Source organism: Apodemus sylvaticus, chromosome 5 (genome assembly GCF_947179515.1).
Source record: "Apodemus sylvaticus chromosome 5, mApoSyl1.1, whole genome shotgun sequence".
NCBI lineage: Eukaryota > Metazoa > Chordata > Mammalia > Rodentia > Muridae > Apodemus > Apodemus sylvaticus.
Genome location: NC_067476.1, coordinates 103465848 through 103481836, shown reverse-complemented (window position 1 = coordinate 103481836; position 15989 = coordinate 103465848). Strand labels below are relative to the sequence as shown.

Genomic DNA, 15989 nt, shown 5'->3' with positions numbered 1-15989 from the left:
ATTACAGGTGTGCGCAACCACCGCCCGACTTATTCATGTATTTCTTACCAAATGTTACTTAAATAGGTAAAGACAGAATAAACTGTGAAAAGGTAATTAGCTCAAGATACTTAGTTGTCTAATTTCCAGCTACTCTCGGACCTGTTTTTCTCCTTGTCTTCCAAATTCTTTATTGTCAATGTCTTTCCAGGCTTATTTCTACCCACATACATTCTGCCTTTTGCCAAGCCTTTCAGGAACCTTTTTTCCAGTTCCAGTAATAGTATGCTTCTTACCTTGTTGCACTGCCTTAGGTTACTTTACGTCATAGTTATTTGTAGCTTGTTCCACTCCTTGCCCAGCTTCTCCTTCTGCACATGTGTTTTCTGATTAGAGAGAACAGTCACATTTTAAAACTATCTCCCTTAGCATCAAGTATCTGGCAATCTTTGTTCTCATATAAGCACTCATTAATGTTTTTAAATTATGACTTGAGTTACATGAGTATGACATTGTCACAGCAACCTTAGAGTCAAGCCATTAATAGCAATGAAGTGCCAGGCAATGGCTCAGTGGGTAAAGTGTTTACTGTACAAGCCTGAGACCCAGAACCCACACAGACGCTAGACGGGGCACCTAGCCTCTGGGCTGGTGGCACCACACTCAGGAGGCTGAGACAAGGGATCCCTGGAGCAAGCTGACTGGCTAAACTAAGTGGAATTGGCTAGCTCCAGCTCCAGTGAGAGACAAAAACAAACCTGTTAAAAGCCGCTGGAAAGACAGATCAGTGGTTAACAGCACTGGCCTCTCTTCAGAGGACTCAGGTTCAATTCTCAGCACCTACATGTCAGTTCACAACTGTCTCTCTCTAACTCCAGTTCTAGAGGATCCACCTCCCTCTACTGACCACCCTGTGTACTACATGCATGTGTTTCATTTTTACAGAGAAAATCTGCAAAAAGTATACTTTTACCATAGGATAATCGAGAAAACTTGGAAGTAATCAGGGTGGCCATTATTTGATTGATAAATAATGTATGGTGTATCTAGCAGTGGAATATTATTGGTTCTAGGAAGAAATGAACTATTCAGTCCTGAAAGTGCATAGAGGAGATTTAAGTGTATATACTAAGTGACAGAAGCCACTGTGAATTATACTTGTGGGTCCAACTCCAGGACACTCTGGGGAAGGCAAAGCTGGAGAGAATGTGAGCAGAACAGTGGTGTGCATGAGTCTCTCACTGGAGCTGGAGCTAGCCAATTCCACTTAGTTTAGCCAGTCAGCTTGCTCCAGGGATCCCTTGTCTCAGCCTCCTGAGTGTGGTGCCACCAGCCCAGAGGCTAGGTGCCCTGTCTAGTGTTTGTGTGGGTTCTGGGTCTCAGGCTTGTACAGTAAACACTTTACCCACTGAGCCATTGCCTGGCACTTCATTGCTATTAATGGCTTGACAATGTCATACTCATGTAACTCAAGTCATAATTCAAAAACATTAATGAGTGCTTATATGAGAACAAAGATTGCCAAATCTGATTGCTATGAATCTGAAACTTCTCCAGTTCAATTAAGTTTATTGATTTATGTGTGTATTATGTATTGTGTTCACATTTGTGTGAGTGTACCTGTCTCTGGAGTCCAGAGGCCAATGTTAGGTGTCTTCAATCACCTGCTGTCTTAGGTTTTGAGGCAGGGTTTCTCAGGGAACTGGGAGCTCACTGGTTAGGCTGGGTTGGGTAGCCAGTAAGTTCTGGGATCTGCTTGTTTCTCTTCCACCTATGTCAGTAGCCATGCCCAGCTTTTAGATGTGGCTGGGGGATCGGAACACAGGTTTTCATGCTTGAGTAACAGATACTTTATCTCCTTCCCAGCTCAATTCATTGATAAACAAACAAACCAATAACTACATTACATATATGCATTTGTCAAACTCTTCAAATGGTTTGCTTAAACTCATTTCATTATATGTAAAACTCACTTTGCCTCCCTTGCCCTCCCCTTCTGTGCATATTCATGTATGCAGATTCACATGCAGACATAAATATAATTTAAAAAGCATTTTTTGTTTGTATGTATGCTGTTGAGGATTGAACCTAGGTTTTAGGGCATGGAAGCACACATTCTACCACTGAGCCCACTGAGCAACACTTCTCTTTTGTCTGACTTGAATGGGGGATAAAATTAATACAAACTCAATATGTTTCCAAATTGAGTCAATTATTGTATTCATTTATTTATTTGTGGTGGCAGGGATGCCATCATGAGCACGTGGAGGTCAAGCCGACTTACAGGACTAGGTTTTCTCCTTCTCCTGTCTAGGTTCTGGGTATTGATTAGGTAGTCAGCATGTGCCTTTACCTACTGAGCTATCCTTCCAACCCTGTTGGCAACTTTTAAAGGTAAAGTGTGCCTTTAGATTTTATTTGGAAAACGAAAAGCAATATGATGCCAAATCACTCACAGAAACTTTATGACCTTTCAAATATATTAATACATAGGCAATTTGAAAATGATAACTCTGTTCAGCCAGGCAGTGGTAGTGCACACCTGTAATCCCAGCACTCTGGGAGGCAGAGGCAGGTGGATTTCTGAGTTCAAGGCCAGCCTGGACTAGAGTGAGTTCCAGGACAGCCAGGGCTACACAGAGAAACCCTGTCTCGAAAAAACCAAATCCAAAATAACTCTGTTCAAATGTGCCATAACAATCTGTCATAGGAAACTGCAAGGTAGCCATTTTTATCTCCATTTCCATATAGTAAACCTGAAGCTGAGGGGTTTAATGTAAAGGACAAAGCAGTTAGAGGAATGTTCTGGAATCATGAATTTGAGATTTAACACACCTGTTAGGGAGCAGAATCTTTGGTGAGGGGGGGCTAGGTCTTTTTTTTTTTCCATTAATTACTTTACATAGATCACAGCTCCCTCCTCTCCTCCCAACAGCCCCCCCCCACACACACACACACATACACACACACTCCTGAGAGAAAAGGAGGCCTCCCATGAATATCAGCCTACCTTGGCTTATCAAGTTGCAGTAGAACTAGTTCTTCTATTGAGGCTAGACAGGGCAGCCCAGTCAGGGGAAGGGATCTAAAGCAGGAGACAAAGTCAGAGACAGCCCTGCCCCTGCCCCTGCTCCTGCTCCTCCTTCTGCCCCTGCCCCTGCCCCTGCCCCTGCCCCTGCTCCTGCTCCTCCTTCTGCTCCTCCTCCTGCCCCTGCTCCTCCTTCTGCTCCTCCTCCTGCCCCTGCTCCTGTCCCTGCTCCTGCTCCTCCTTCTGCCCCTGCCCCTGCCCCTGCCCCTGCTCTTCCTTCTGCTCCTCCTCCTGCTCCTGCTCCTCCTTCTGCCCCTGCCCCTGCTCCTGCTCCTGCTCCTCCTTCTGCTCCTCCTCCTGCCCCTGCTCCTGCCCCTGCTCCTGCTCCTGCTCCTCCTTCTGCCCCTGCCCCTGCCCCTGCCCCTGCCCCTGCTCCTGCTCCTGCTCCTCCTTCTGCTCCTGCCCCTGCCCCTGCTCTTGCTCCTGCTCCTTGGGGTCCCACAGAAGACTGAGGTGCACGTCTGTTACATATATGTGGGTGCCTAGGTCTGTCCCATGCCTGCTCTCTGGCTGATGGTTGAGTCTCAGTGAGCCCCTATGGGCCTAGGTTAGTATTCTGCAAGTTTTCTTGTGGTACCCTTGACCTCTCTAGCTGGGAGTAAATGTTTAAATCTGCCCTGCAGATCTGTCTCCAGGGCTCCCGCTTGTCGAGGGTGAAGAGGACAGTGAGGAGGCTCGCTGTGCATCTGCTCTCTTTGTGGAAGTCTCACAGCACACAGACGGGTGAGTAGCAGCAGGCACTGGCCACTCGGCCTGGGTGTCTCATCAGTAAGTCCAGGTCTTTGTTCAAAAGTTTGGCAGTATTCCTTTCAGCCATTTGAATTCTCACTTTAAAATCAGCTAAGGATAGTAAATAAAATTCACTTTGATTTTTACCTTGAAGTAAAATGTCATGGATTTGAACTGTTTGTTTTAGATAAAAGTAGAAGTAAGTTGCCTTGTTACAGTAATTTACCTTGATGTATGTAAATAGTTAAAAGCTTTTAATATTTTTAATTATTAATGTGGGAACTAATTTTGCTTTTACATTTTAATCTGCATATACTATATAATCACTATATATAATATATACAGACAATTTAATGTTATAAGAAAATTGAGTAGTAGAGAATTAAAATGTTCCCTTTTATTTCCCTATACACATTTTTGTATTTTGGTGGTTTGTGTGTTAGAACTGATAATGCTGACATGCTGTTGTTAGTTGGAAGCCATACTTTTGAATTATTTAAGTTTGACCTTTGCAATAGTCTCATTAACCCACAGTTACTGTCAGGGTTTATGTAGACACTAGGAACACACTCATTTTTTAGGCAATGTAGTCACTTTACTACTAAGTTTTTCTTCTTATTTCATTGCAAGGGTGGAGAGGTTTTTGTTTTGTTTTTTTATCTCAGTAACAATGGTAAGAAAATGAAAGTTTACAAGCTTTGCTGTACATTGCAGGGAGAACCTCGTGAGAGTCAAGATACTTTAAAATGTTTTGGTGTGTTCAATTGACTTTTGTTTAGTTTTGCTTTGTTTTCATCCTTACCTAAGGAAGAAAGAATGCTGATCTACTTTCAGAGTCTCCCTGGGAGAGGCTGGGGTTTAGCCCTTGACCGAATCTTTGCCTAATGCTCATAGGGCTTTAATGTTGATGTCAGACAGAAGAAAAGGGGTTAAAACGCCTACCTGATTAATAAAAGATAAGAGTTTAGGTTTCCTTTAGAAAATAGATACATAAAAAAATATTGGCTAACTGAATACCTTTTTAAAAATGCTCAGAAACAAAGTCATTAACCAAACACGATTTTAACTGGGGTCATGTTTAAAGTCCTGTTTCAGTCTGGTAAATGTTCTGTTCTGGAACCCTTGGCCCCTAGCCTCACTGGGCGCAGTGCTCCCGGCTGGTCCCTTTGGCTCTCCCTGAGGAACGGCATCACCCCTTACCTCCGCTGTGCTGCGCTGCTTTTCCACTATTTACTTGGAGTAACTCCGCCTGAAGAACTGTTTGCTAGTAAGTAGAAGATTAAAATTAGAGAGTGAATGGAGCCTGACAGAACAGTGGCACCACCTCTGCCCTACCCTCCATCTGTGTTCACGCTGAACCCAGGTGCCCTGCCCAAGGGGTAGTTAAAATCGAAAGGGAGGCCACAATCCTTCTGGTGTTCCTGAGTGCATACTAAAGCCTTGCTGTATTAACGTTCCTGAGAGCAAGGGGAGGGAGAGGCGTGTGGCAGACAGTGGTACAGTACGAGCTGTGTAAGCATGGGGACCCGAGGTCAATCCCCACGCCCCACTAGGACGGATGGACGGACGGATAGACGGACGGCATGATAGCTAAGTACTGTTGCCAAGCCTGATAGCATAAGTTCACTCCCTGGAACCCACACAGAAGAAGGGCAGACTAACTCTTACAAGTTGTTTTCAAACACACAACATGCACACTGCAGTAGAGTCATGCCCTTCCCCTCCCCCAGTAAATAAGTAAATATAAAAAGTAAATAAAAATTTAAAAACCAGATGCAGTGGCAAGCAATTGTAATCCTAGCATTTCTATGAAGAAATGGGAGCAGAGACAGGAGAATCACCCTGAAGGCTATGGCCCAGCTCTCAGGAGTTCCCAGGATAGCAGCAGAAACAAGACAGACCTGGCTTAACAAAGTAGAAAGAAAGAACTTGATACCTACAAATTGTCCTCTGGCCTCCACATGAAAGCAAGGCTTGTGAGCATACACAAGTACAGGCACACACATGTACGTGTGTATATACACAGGCATGCATACGATTTTTTAAAAATGCATATGTCCAAGCTGAATGTAGTGACACACAATTTAATCCCACTACTCAGGAGGCAGAGGCAGGCTCACTTCTATTAGTTTGAAGGCAGCCTCGTTTACATAGGGAGTTCCAGGTTTCCTAAGGCTATATTGTGAGAATTTGCCTCAAAAATAAAATAAACTACCTATATGAAGACTATATACAGGAAATTAGAGATGTTTGTTACCTTTATGGAAAAGAAGTGTTCAGGCAGGAAGGTGACTTTATTAGATACTTGAGTTTGGATTTTGAACACATAGCTATACTGATGGATAAAATAATAATCAAAAAGGCCTTCCGAATGTCAAAAACCTGTATTTACGAACAGCATCATTTCTTGTTCTTTTACTTATTTCTAAATCCAGACAAAAGTTGAAAAGGCTTCCTTACTTACCATGTCCTCTTTGTGAGAGTCAGAAGAGTGCTTTGATTTTAAAATTGACCAGAATTATCCAGAGGATCATTTTGTCCTTTGAGAGTACATAAACAGGGTCACCTTTACCAGCTCTTAACATCTTTATCTTGACTTCAGTTCAATAAGCTAGGTGTGGTCAAGGTTGGGGTTCCCTATAAAATAGGATGTTACTCTGTGAGTAATTCCTGTGTGCTGCCACACACAGAAAGTTCATGTACTTATCTAAAGCTGTCATAAAAAAATAAAGTATTTTCTTTTTTAGGATTCAGGCAAATATAAAGAGGCTTAAATATGCATGATTCAGTACCAAATGGTGATGAGTCCTGCCAAGTCAAGTTGACCACAGCAGGGTCAGGGTCTCAGACATAGGTAGACAAGGAAGACTTTTCTCCAGGAGAATTAAACAAAGAGCAGCATATATGGAGCTTAGCCAAACAGAGAGTTGAAGAGCATTTCAATGTAGAGGTATTGCTTGGCATAGTAAGAGAACAGGGAAGATAGGATTCCAGCTGGAAACCTACTGCACAGGGAGGCCCAGGAGGTGGCCAGATGTATGCATTTCCTCTGGGCATTTATGCCACAATAAAGGCTTTGTGAGCTAGGGTCTAACTCAGTAGAGCACATCACCAGTCCAGTCCTTGGGTTCTATCATCAGCAAAACACCACCTGTCTTCACATACTACCCCCAGAAGAGACTTTGTATTATATACTAAGTATAGTGGTTAGTCATAGCCGCCATCTGACCAGGGTGACTCAGATCTGTGTTACAGAAGAGCCGCGATGGAGCAGACAGAAACGAGTGTAAACAGTGAAGGAGCTCCTCAACACTGTAGATCAGAATTGTGTGTTAGTAAATATATCTTATATTTCTTACAGATTCTGCTGAAGGAGAATACAGTGCACTCTGTAGCTATCTGTCTTTACCCACAAATCTGTTCCTGCTTTTCCAGGAGTATTGGGATACCATAAGGCCCTTACTACAGAGGTACTATGGGGGTAAATGTGGTTGATGGCTTTTATCTACTTTGAATTTTTTATGTTTATTTTAATTTTTGATTGGTTTTGATACAGGATTTTGCTGTTGACCCCAAACTCTGTTCATTTTGAGACTCCTCCAAGGATCAATTTGAAACATTTGTTTTTATGTTTTTTTAAGACAAGGGCTAAAGTAGTCCAGATTGGTCTGAGACTCACTATGCAACTGTGGATGGCCTTGAACTCCTGCTTCTCTTGCATCTGCCTTCTAAATGCTGGAATGACAAATGGGAACTGCAGTTGATGCCTTTCTCTTAATTTGAAAATTTTTTTAAGTTACAGTTATTTTCTAAACTTCTCAGTAGGTTAGCATTGGCTGAAGAGGCAGGAGCGTCCAGATTCTCAGTCCCACACTTAAGGAGCGGGGCTGAGAGCAGCCTCTGAGGAGATGGGAGTCGCCCCTTCACTGCTTCCCTCCAGTCACTTTATTTGGTTGTTGTACAGTTATTATTCTGATCTTAAAATTTGGTGGGTAGAGGAAAATTCTCATAAATAGAATCATAATTAAGAATCAAAAGACTGATCATGTTGCACTTGGGAGGCAGAGGAAGGCATAACTCTGAAGGCAGAAATCTGTCCATCCAAGACTACAGAGTAAGACCCCATCTCAAAAAGAGAAAGAAAGAAATCTAACAAGCTCATACAGGGGCTTGTAGTACTGCTCGCTGTGTGTCGTCCTGGCCTAGCCTGCACTAAGTCCTCTGTTCAGCCCTGGCACCTTATAAACCAGTCACAATGGCACATGTGCCTAAAATTCCAGAACTCTGTAGGTAGAGGCTAGAGGTTAGACATTCAAGGTCATCCCTTGATTATGCAGCACATTTGAATCTAGTTCGCAGCACATGAGACCTTATGTAAAAGGCTAAAGAGAATGAAATCTGGAACTGTATGTGAAACTGTGGAAAATGTGGTAGACAGAGCAGACTAGCCCCGAAATGACCTAGAGAGGCATGTGCCTCCCTTTTAGAAAGACTCTGCTGCACCTGACCTGACCTCTTGTTTGCTCACTGCCTCCAGTGCCCTCTCCCTAGTCTCTGTCCTGCTATTCTTACCATCAGCTTCACCCTGGTACTCTGAAAGCTCGCTCACTTGCCCTCCCATGAGTTTGTCTGTCCTCCTTAGTTCCCTTTTCCTTTTCATGGCCAGGGCAGACCTGGGCGAGTGTTAGTCATCTCCTAGTTGGTCTCATCCCCTAGGCTCTCTGTCAGCTTTCTGCTTTGCTTCCTAAGTTCTCGTGGGCATTGTAATCTCTCATACAATCAAAAATGAATTGTTTTTAGGAATTACGGTCACTTGTTTTATTACAATCACACAAACTTAATTTATAGTGTGGCTGAATATGGAGTAGCTGAGTCTTAGACGTGCTGTCTTAGTTTAAGCATCAAGGAAGTCCCTGCCATTTGTGCTCTTCCTGGCCCTACTTGCCTCAAGTCTGCTCTGCAGGACACATCTCAGTGTTCTTTGTCAGCTAGATTTAGCATCAGTGTAGCCAGTGGGAGGCCCAAGCAAGGTACTGGAAGCAAGGGAGGATAAGGATGCAAGAGTCCCAGCCACCTCTTTCTGCCTCCTAGGACATCTTTTCAATAGTGACTGTAGCCCTTCTGTGGCTCTGCTAACACCAGAAAAGCCTGCTACAATCCTATCACCCACTGGTGACTCGACCCACGGCAACAGTGATGCTGCCTTTCCTCCCACTCCTCTGACCTACACTAGGGCAATTAGTTAAGGCTTTTTTCTTTTTAAGGCCTTTTGTCTCAAGGGCCTTCTCAGCCCTGCTGTCATTCCTCCTCCCTCCTCTTCTCTGTCTGAGGGTTGAATGCAGAGCCTTGGAGTAGGCAAGTACACCACACCACACTATATGCAGAGCCCCCTATCTACTTTAAATTGGTAGATGGTTTCTGTTCTAAAGACTAATTGACCAAACCTTTTAAAAAGGATTTAGAAGGGGTTGGGAGAGTAGGAAAGGAGAGAAAGGGGGTAAATACACAGAGAGGATCAGAGAAAGCAGCTAATGCACACTGCTGTGACTCGCCTGTGACTAGCCTCCTGTTCTCGTGGCTTTACCTACAGGTGGTGTGGAGATCCTGCCTTACTCAACTCTTTGAAGCAGAAAAGTGCTGTGGTCAGGTTGGTTTCACGGTTTAAGTGTTTTTGATATATCCAGAACTGTGTTTCCAAGATGCTTGGTTGGTTTGCCTTAGCTCTGGCCTGGCCCCTCATTCTCAGTTCACTGTTTCCTGTATATCTGCTGGCCTTTACCAGACAGCATGTTCTTCCTGCACTGATTTTTGTTTTCTCAGAATGGTTATCCCTTCCTTCTTAAATTGTCAGAAATCACCAGCTCCACTGGAGGAATCATCCTTAAATTTGGTACCTGCCTGTCAGACAGCAAAGGAACTTGCTAGTTTACTAAAGCCAAGAGGTGATGGTTTACACTGTTCATACAAGCTAGTTCCCCCACCCTTTGAGAATAACAATATAAATAGATCTAACTAATCTTCTCCCCTTCTTGTGTATATGCTTAGAAACTAGACCCCATGCATACCTCAAAAAAAAAAAAAAGACAAACTTTTTTTTTAGGCTGTGCATGATAGCACATACCTGTGATCCAAGAACTCAAGAGACTGAGGCATGGGGTTTATGAGTTGCAGACCAGACTGGGCTTTGTAAGGAAATGAGATGTTTACAGACTAGCAGGAAGCTGTCTCAGCCCTCTCCTCTTGAGTTGTGGGTCTGTCAGAGTCTACATTTTCCAAGTACATGTCCAAATGCTACCTTTCCCTGAAGCCTGTCTTCTCGAACATGTGAATGTGTCTACATATATCTGCCAACCTCCTAAATCCCTAAACAGCATATGAGAGAAAGTCATGTTTACCTGTGACCTGGCTGATATTACATTATGTGTATTATATAATTTTTATGTGAATTGAATTGCTTTAATAAACTGATACAAGAGTTGATACCTAGTAACATTTTTCTTTGGATGAAGTGAAGGTTGTGAGATAACATACATTTGCCTTCTTCTCGTGTCTCTTCAGCCCTTGAACTCATTTCAGCTACAGTAAATATGTATAAGCTGTATTCCCTACAACCCAGCATATCTTTCCACAGCATGGAACTGAAATAATATGAGAAATTTAAAGGAGATAAAACACACACACACACACACACACATATATGTGTGTGTGTGTATATATATATATATATATATATATATATATATATATATATATATGTACTATCTTCAGTTATGAGCAACTGGCAATCTTAGTTATGTACATAAAACTTTATATACATATGTATACTTTATATATATTTATATGATTTATTATGCTATATATAAAACATTATAGCACAAAATATAATAATATATAGAATATACCATTAATGTTTTAAAGAACTGTAAAGAGGAAAGTAGGTATAATGGCTTATGCCTGTAGTCCCAATACTTAGGAGACTGAGATAGGAGGATTGCTGTTTTTTTTAGACCAACCTGGGCTACACATTGAATTTGAAACCAACCCAAGTTACAGAATGGGACCTATCTTTAGAAAATTGAAAGAAAAAGGAATCTTAAAGAGGAAAATATTCTTCGTTTGTTTGTTTGGTGTTTTTGAGACTATGTCTTACCATGTAATTCCAGCTAGCCTAGAACTGTCACATAGCATGTAGCCCAAGTTGACCTCAAACTAAAAATCCTCTTGCTTCAGTTTCCCATCTGCTGGAATTATAAACATGTGTCATCATGCCTAATGAGATAATTCCTAATGAAGCAGGTTTATTTTTAGAGAAGATTATTTTTAGCTGAATCAAGAATTATAAAGTGAAAGATTTAGAGATGACTTTAAAGTTAAGAATACTATTCTTCCAGAGGACCTGGGTTCAATTTCCAGCACTTACATGGCAGCTCACAACCTAGTTGTGAGCTGAAACCCTGAAACAACTCTAGTTTCAAGGGATCAAATGCTGTCTTCTGACCAAGTTGAGCAGCAGGCACACACATGGTGCACAGACATACATGTAGGCAAACCCATATACATAAAATGAATAATATTCTTAAAATATTTTAATTATAAAATATAAATTGATTTTCCTCTAGGGAGAGTCTCCTGTTATCTTCCTTCCTTAGGAAGACCTTCCTTAGGCTAAAATCTCTCTTGAAGGAAATGGATGCTAACATTTGCCATGAAGTATCAAGTGCTAAACATATTCTGTTTCACTTTAGTATCCTATATAGTCTTCAAGAGTTTCCTTGATACATGTACACATATGCACAAACACAGTCACTATGTAAACCAGGCTGGCCTTGAATTCAGATCTGCCTGCCTCTGCCTCTTGATGCTAGGATTAAAGGTGTACACAATTGTGCCCAGCTCCTTCATACTTTTACTTAACATCTCTTAAACTGTTGAGTCTTAACAGAGATCATTTACTATGTCTCTTCTTTATTTTTCCTGAAAACATTAAATTGATGATATGCCCATGGTTGTAATATATTCAACCTTAGTTTATAGATAAATATCGCATGCCCTGAATCCTCCTTCAGTTGTAATCCTCTTACTCATATATAAAACTGCCTTTTAAACTATGCTTCTAGGTACCCTAGAAAAAGAAATAGTTTGATAGAGCTTCCTGATGACTACAGCTGTCTTCTAAATCAAGCTTCTCACTTTAGGTAAGAAGGTGTGTGTGTGCGTGTGTGTCAGAGTCAGAGAGAGAGAGAGAGAGAGAGAGAGAGAGAGACAGAGAAAGAGACAGAGACAGACAGAGACAGACAGAGAAAGAGAGAGAGACTGAGACTACAATGACTTTCCTGAACTTGCATTTGGCCAACCCTACAACCAATGAACTTATTGTGAAAAAGTGGCCAATGAGGAGCTAGTGAGAGGTCAGCTGGTAAGGAAGCAGCCTCAGAGATTTTTGGGTATGGCTTGCTTAAGAACTGACTACTGGGAACTAGAGAGATGGTTCAACAGTTAAGAGCACTGACTGCTCTTCCAGAGGTCCTTAGTTCAATTCCCAGCATCCACATGGTGGCTCACAACCATCTGTAATGGGGTCTGATACCCTCTTCTATTATGTCTGAAGACAGCAACAGTGTACTCACAAACATAAATAAAACCTTTTTAAAAAGAGGAGAGACTGCTGTGTACCCACTGTACTAGGCTTTCTCAGGCCATGCTACAGTACACGATTCTGTCATTCATCGTTGACAGTGCTGCAGAGCTACTGCAGTTTGTACTACTTACTGCCTCCTGTCCAAACTCCCACCACTACAAAGGATTTGTAACACTGATTCCTTTACATGCCCCTGGTCTTTTATTTCATCACTGATGATCTGTTTTCTGTCTCTGAATTTAGCTGTGTGGATGTATCATTGTAGAAAAAGTCTGTGTCTTCTTTCACTCAGTATGTTTTTATGGTTCATCCAAGTTGTAGCTGTATCAAGTTTGTTCCTGTTTTGGTTAATATTTTTTATTATGTGTATAGACCATAGTTGTCTATGTTTCTTCCATAGATGGGTATTTATATTTATGATGAGGTTGTTTCTTCTTTTAACTATTATGAATAATGTTATTATAAACATTCATGTACAAGCTGCCAGATAAATGTACAATTTTCATTTCCTTTGGATGTATACCTAGGTCATTTGCTAGGTCATATGTTTGACTTTTTTTAGTGTCAACCCACTGTGTCATTTAACAATCTCACCAGCAATGTATGGGACATTATATTGTCACATCCTCACCAGCCCCTATGTGAACCACCACATAAATCTCTCTGTAAAATCCCAGGTATTGGAGGATAGGATCCCTGTTGTCTCTCTGGGTTTAAATAAGCTACATTGGAAGTATGAGCTGCATCTCCATGTCTTCTTGTGCTCAGTTAGGGAATAAGGAGTCAGGTGATAGCCAGCTACAGTGAATGCCAACAGTAAGCTGACTGTGCCAGTGCACACCTTCAATGCCAGCATTCAGCAAGTTTGAGTTCAGCCCGGGCTATAGACTCTTGCTTCTACCTTGAAAAACGGCCATAGCAATTGTGGGTAAATTCTTACTGTATAATGCAGTTTTAAAGCAATTGCACACTACCAAAACCATAGTTCTCCAACATTGTAAAAAACACTTGACTAAACCATTATAGCAGCAGCTGGTAGTTGCTCACATCAGGTGAAGGCTGGATTCTATAAATGAATCTCAGTATAAATATGAGACTTTTCACTAGACTGTATATTTAATAATAAAATTCCTTACTATGGTTTAATTAGAGGTATGGGTTTTTTTGTTTTATTTTGTGGTGCTGGAGCTTAGTAAGCCTTGTCATTAAGCTGATCATCAACATGCTCAGTCAACATTTTTTTAACATATTAATCACTACATCCTGCAACTTATTCTTTGAAAATGTCATGCATGTATATAGTATGTTTTGATCATATCCATTCTCCACTTTACCTTCCTCCAATTCTGTCAGGTCTCTGCAAACACACCTCCCTCAAAAGTTGACACTCTTCTTTTTTCTTAAGCTCACAGAGTCTTATTAGTGCTGCCCATATGGGTGTGGATGTAGGGGACAGGCAACTTACTAGTGGCTCCATACCACCACCACCAAGAAAAGTGACTCCTCACCCCCAACAGACATCAGCTTCCAATAGCTTCTCAGCTGGGGGCTGAGTAGCCCCTCCTTATTCTGTGCTAGATTTTTTTTATGCATATGAGTGTTTTGCCTGCATGTATGTATGTTCACCATGTACATGCCTAAAGCCCATGGATACCTAAAGAATGCATTGGATTCCTGGAACTGGAATTACAGATGGTTGTGAGCCACATGTGGGTGCTAGGAATTGAACCTGTGGCTTCTCTTCAAGCGTAATAAGTGTGTTTAACCACTGTGCTGACCCAAGCCCCACACTGGGATTTTTAACTGCAGGTAGTGACAGCTGCTATGCATTTATGGACAGCGCAGCCATGCTGGGATCAGGAGGCAGCACCCATAGCGCGTGGGGAAGGTAGATAGGCAGGCTCCATCTGTGGGGAAGGTAGATAGGCAGGCTCCATCTGTGACTGGGCCAGCTCAGTGGATAATTACTGCCATGTTGAGCAGTTCTGTATATTAAGAACTGCCCACTACAGTAGGAAACTTCTCTCACCAAGGTGAAGAGTAGTACAGGTCTGGCCTAGGAGGTTCCCAGGCATAGGGTGACTCAAGCTGGAAACACCAGGCTCATCACTTGGTTGAGCTGAGCAGTGGGCAGCACAGATGAGCCTGGTTCAGGAAGTTGTGCTGACCGGTCACCTGGAACAAGTCTCCGGGTGGCATAGGCCTCCTTTAAGTGGAGCTAACCTTTAGAGTTGTAGTTACAGGCAGGTGAGAGATGCTAGAATGAACTCATATTTTTCTGAAAGAGCAGAAAGCTCTCTTAACCAATGGGCCATCTCCTTAGCCCCTTAATCAATTTTTTTTTAATATCCCCTTCAAGTAAAAGAAATGAGCAATCATCTAATTAAATGTCCTTTGTCTTTTAGTAGCTTTCTTTGCTGAGTAGGGAGAGTGATGGAAACATGCTTTATTACTAAATAGACACATGATCTGGTTCTTGTTTTTCCAACACACTGAATGTGTCTTCCCCTATTGAGGTGTCCACGGTCTGCAGATGATGAGCGAAAGCATCCTGTCCTCTGTCTTTTCTGTGGGGCCATCCTGTGTTCTCAGAACATCTGTTGCCAAGAAATAGTGAATGGGGAAGAGGTTGGAGCATGCGTTTTTCATGCACTTCATTGTGGTGCTGGAGTCTGCATTTTCCTGAAGTGAGTATGGAGTCATTTGGACCATACCAAGGGTCTTAGTTGAAACCGTGTATCCAGTGACCATGCCAGTAGAATAAGTAGTTCTTAAAAAAAAAAAAAGATTCTGCTTACATTTCCTTCATTATGTGATATAGACTTTATATCAGTGATTCCAGTACTATGTAATATTTAAAAGGAAAGTTGGCTAGCACTCTGGAGGCAGAGGGAGGCGGATTTCTGAGTTTGAGGCCAGCCTGGTCTACAGAGTGAGTTCCAGGACAGCCAGGGCTACACAGAGAAACCCTGTCTCAAAAAAAAAAAAAAAAAAAAAAGAAAAAGAAAAGCTTGAAATCTTAAAACTTATGCTTATAAAGTATGTGTAAATTATTAACTTTAGACTAGCTTATTTGTGTATGTATTTACTTATTTACTTAGGTTTTTCAGGACAGGATTTCTCTGTGTAGCTCTGGTTGTCTAGAACTTGTTTTGTAGCCCAGGCTAGCTTGGAACTTACAGATATCTTCTACTTCTACCATAAAGGCATGGACCATACCCAGCGATTTATTTTTGAGACAGGTTCTCTCTATATAGACCAGGCTGGCCTTGAACTCTCAGAGATTTTGCCTCCCAAGTGCCTTCTGGCCTAAGTTTGTCTTTTAGATGTTTTTATTTCCTTCTTTAAACAAAAGATTCACTACTTAGAACAATAGTGATAAATGTTTATGAAAGAAGAGAGCTTGCATGAGAAATAAAATTTAACATTGATTTCTGTGCTTTTTTTGTCCATTTTTCCTGCAAAATTCAATTTTTGTCTATATAAACTATAATATAAACTGTAAGATATATTATCATTGCTTAAAGGCAACCTTTGAAACAAGAGGAAACAACA

At 41.7% G+C, this 15989-nt stretch overlaps 1 protein-coding gene across 3 annotated transcripts in view; it reads left to right on the top strand.

Annotated features, from left to right (window-relative positions):
• Ubr1 (ubiquitin protein ligase E3 component n-recognin 1) overlaps positions 1–15989 on the top strand; it is a 121706-nt gene that overhangs the window by 100815 nt on the left and 4902 nt on the right. For 2 of the 3 annotated variants that reach the window (XM_052183354.1, XM_052183353.1), the window contains exons 40-45: positions 3691–3790; positions 4930–5063; positions 7158–7266; positions 9387–9443; positions 11914–11991; positions 14951–15121. In XM_052183354.1, the coding sequence (XP_052039314.1) occupies positions 3691–3790; positions 4930–5063; positions 7158–7266; positions 9387–9443; positions 11914–11991; positions 14951–15121 (649 nt within the window). The remainder of the gene's footprint in view (positions 1–3690; positions 3791–4929; positions 5064–7157; positions 7267–9386; positions 9444–11913; positions 11992–14950; positions 15122–15989) is intronic. The other variant, XM_052183355.1, reaches the window with a different exon arrangement.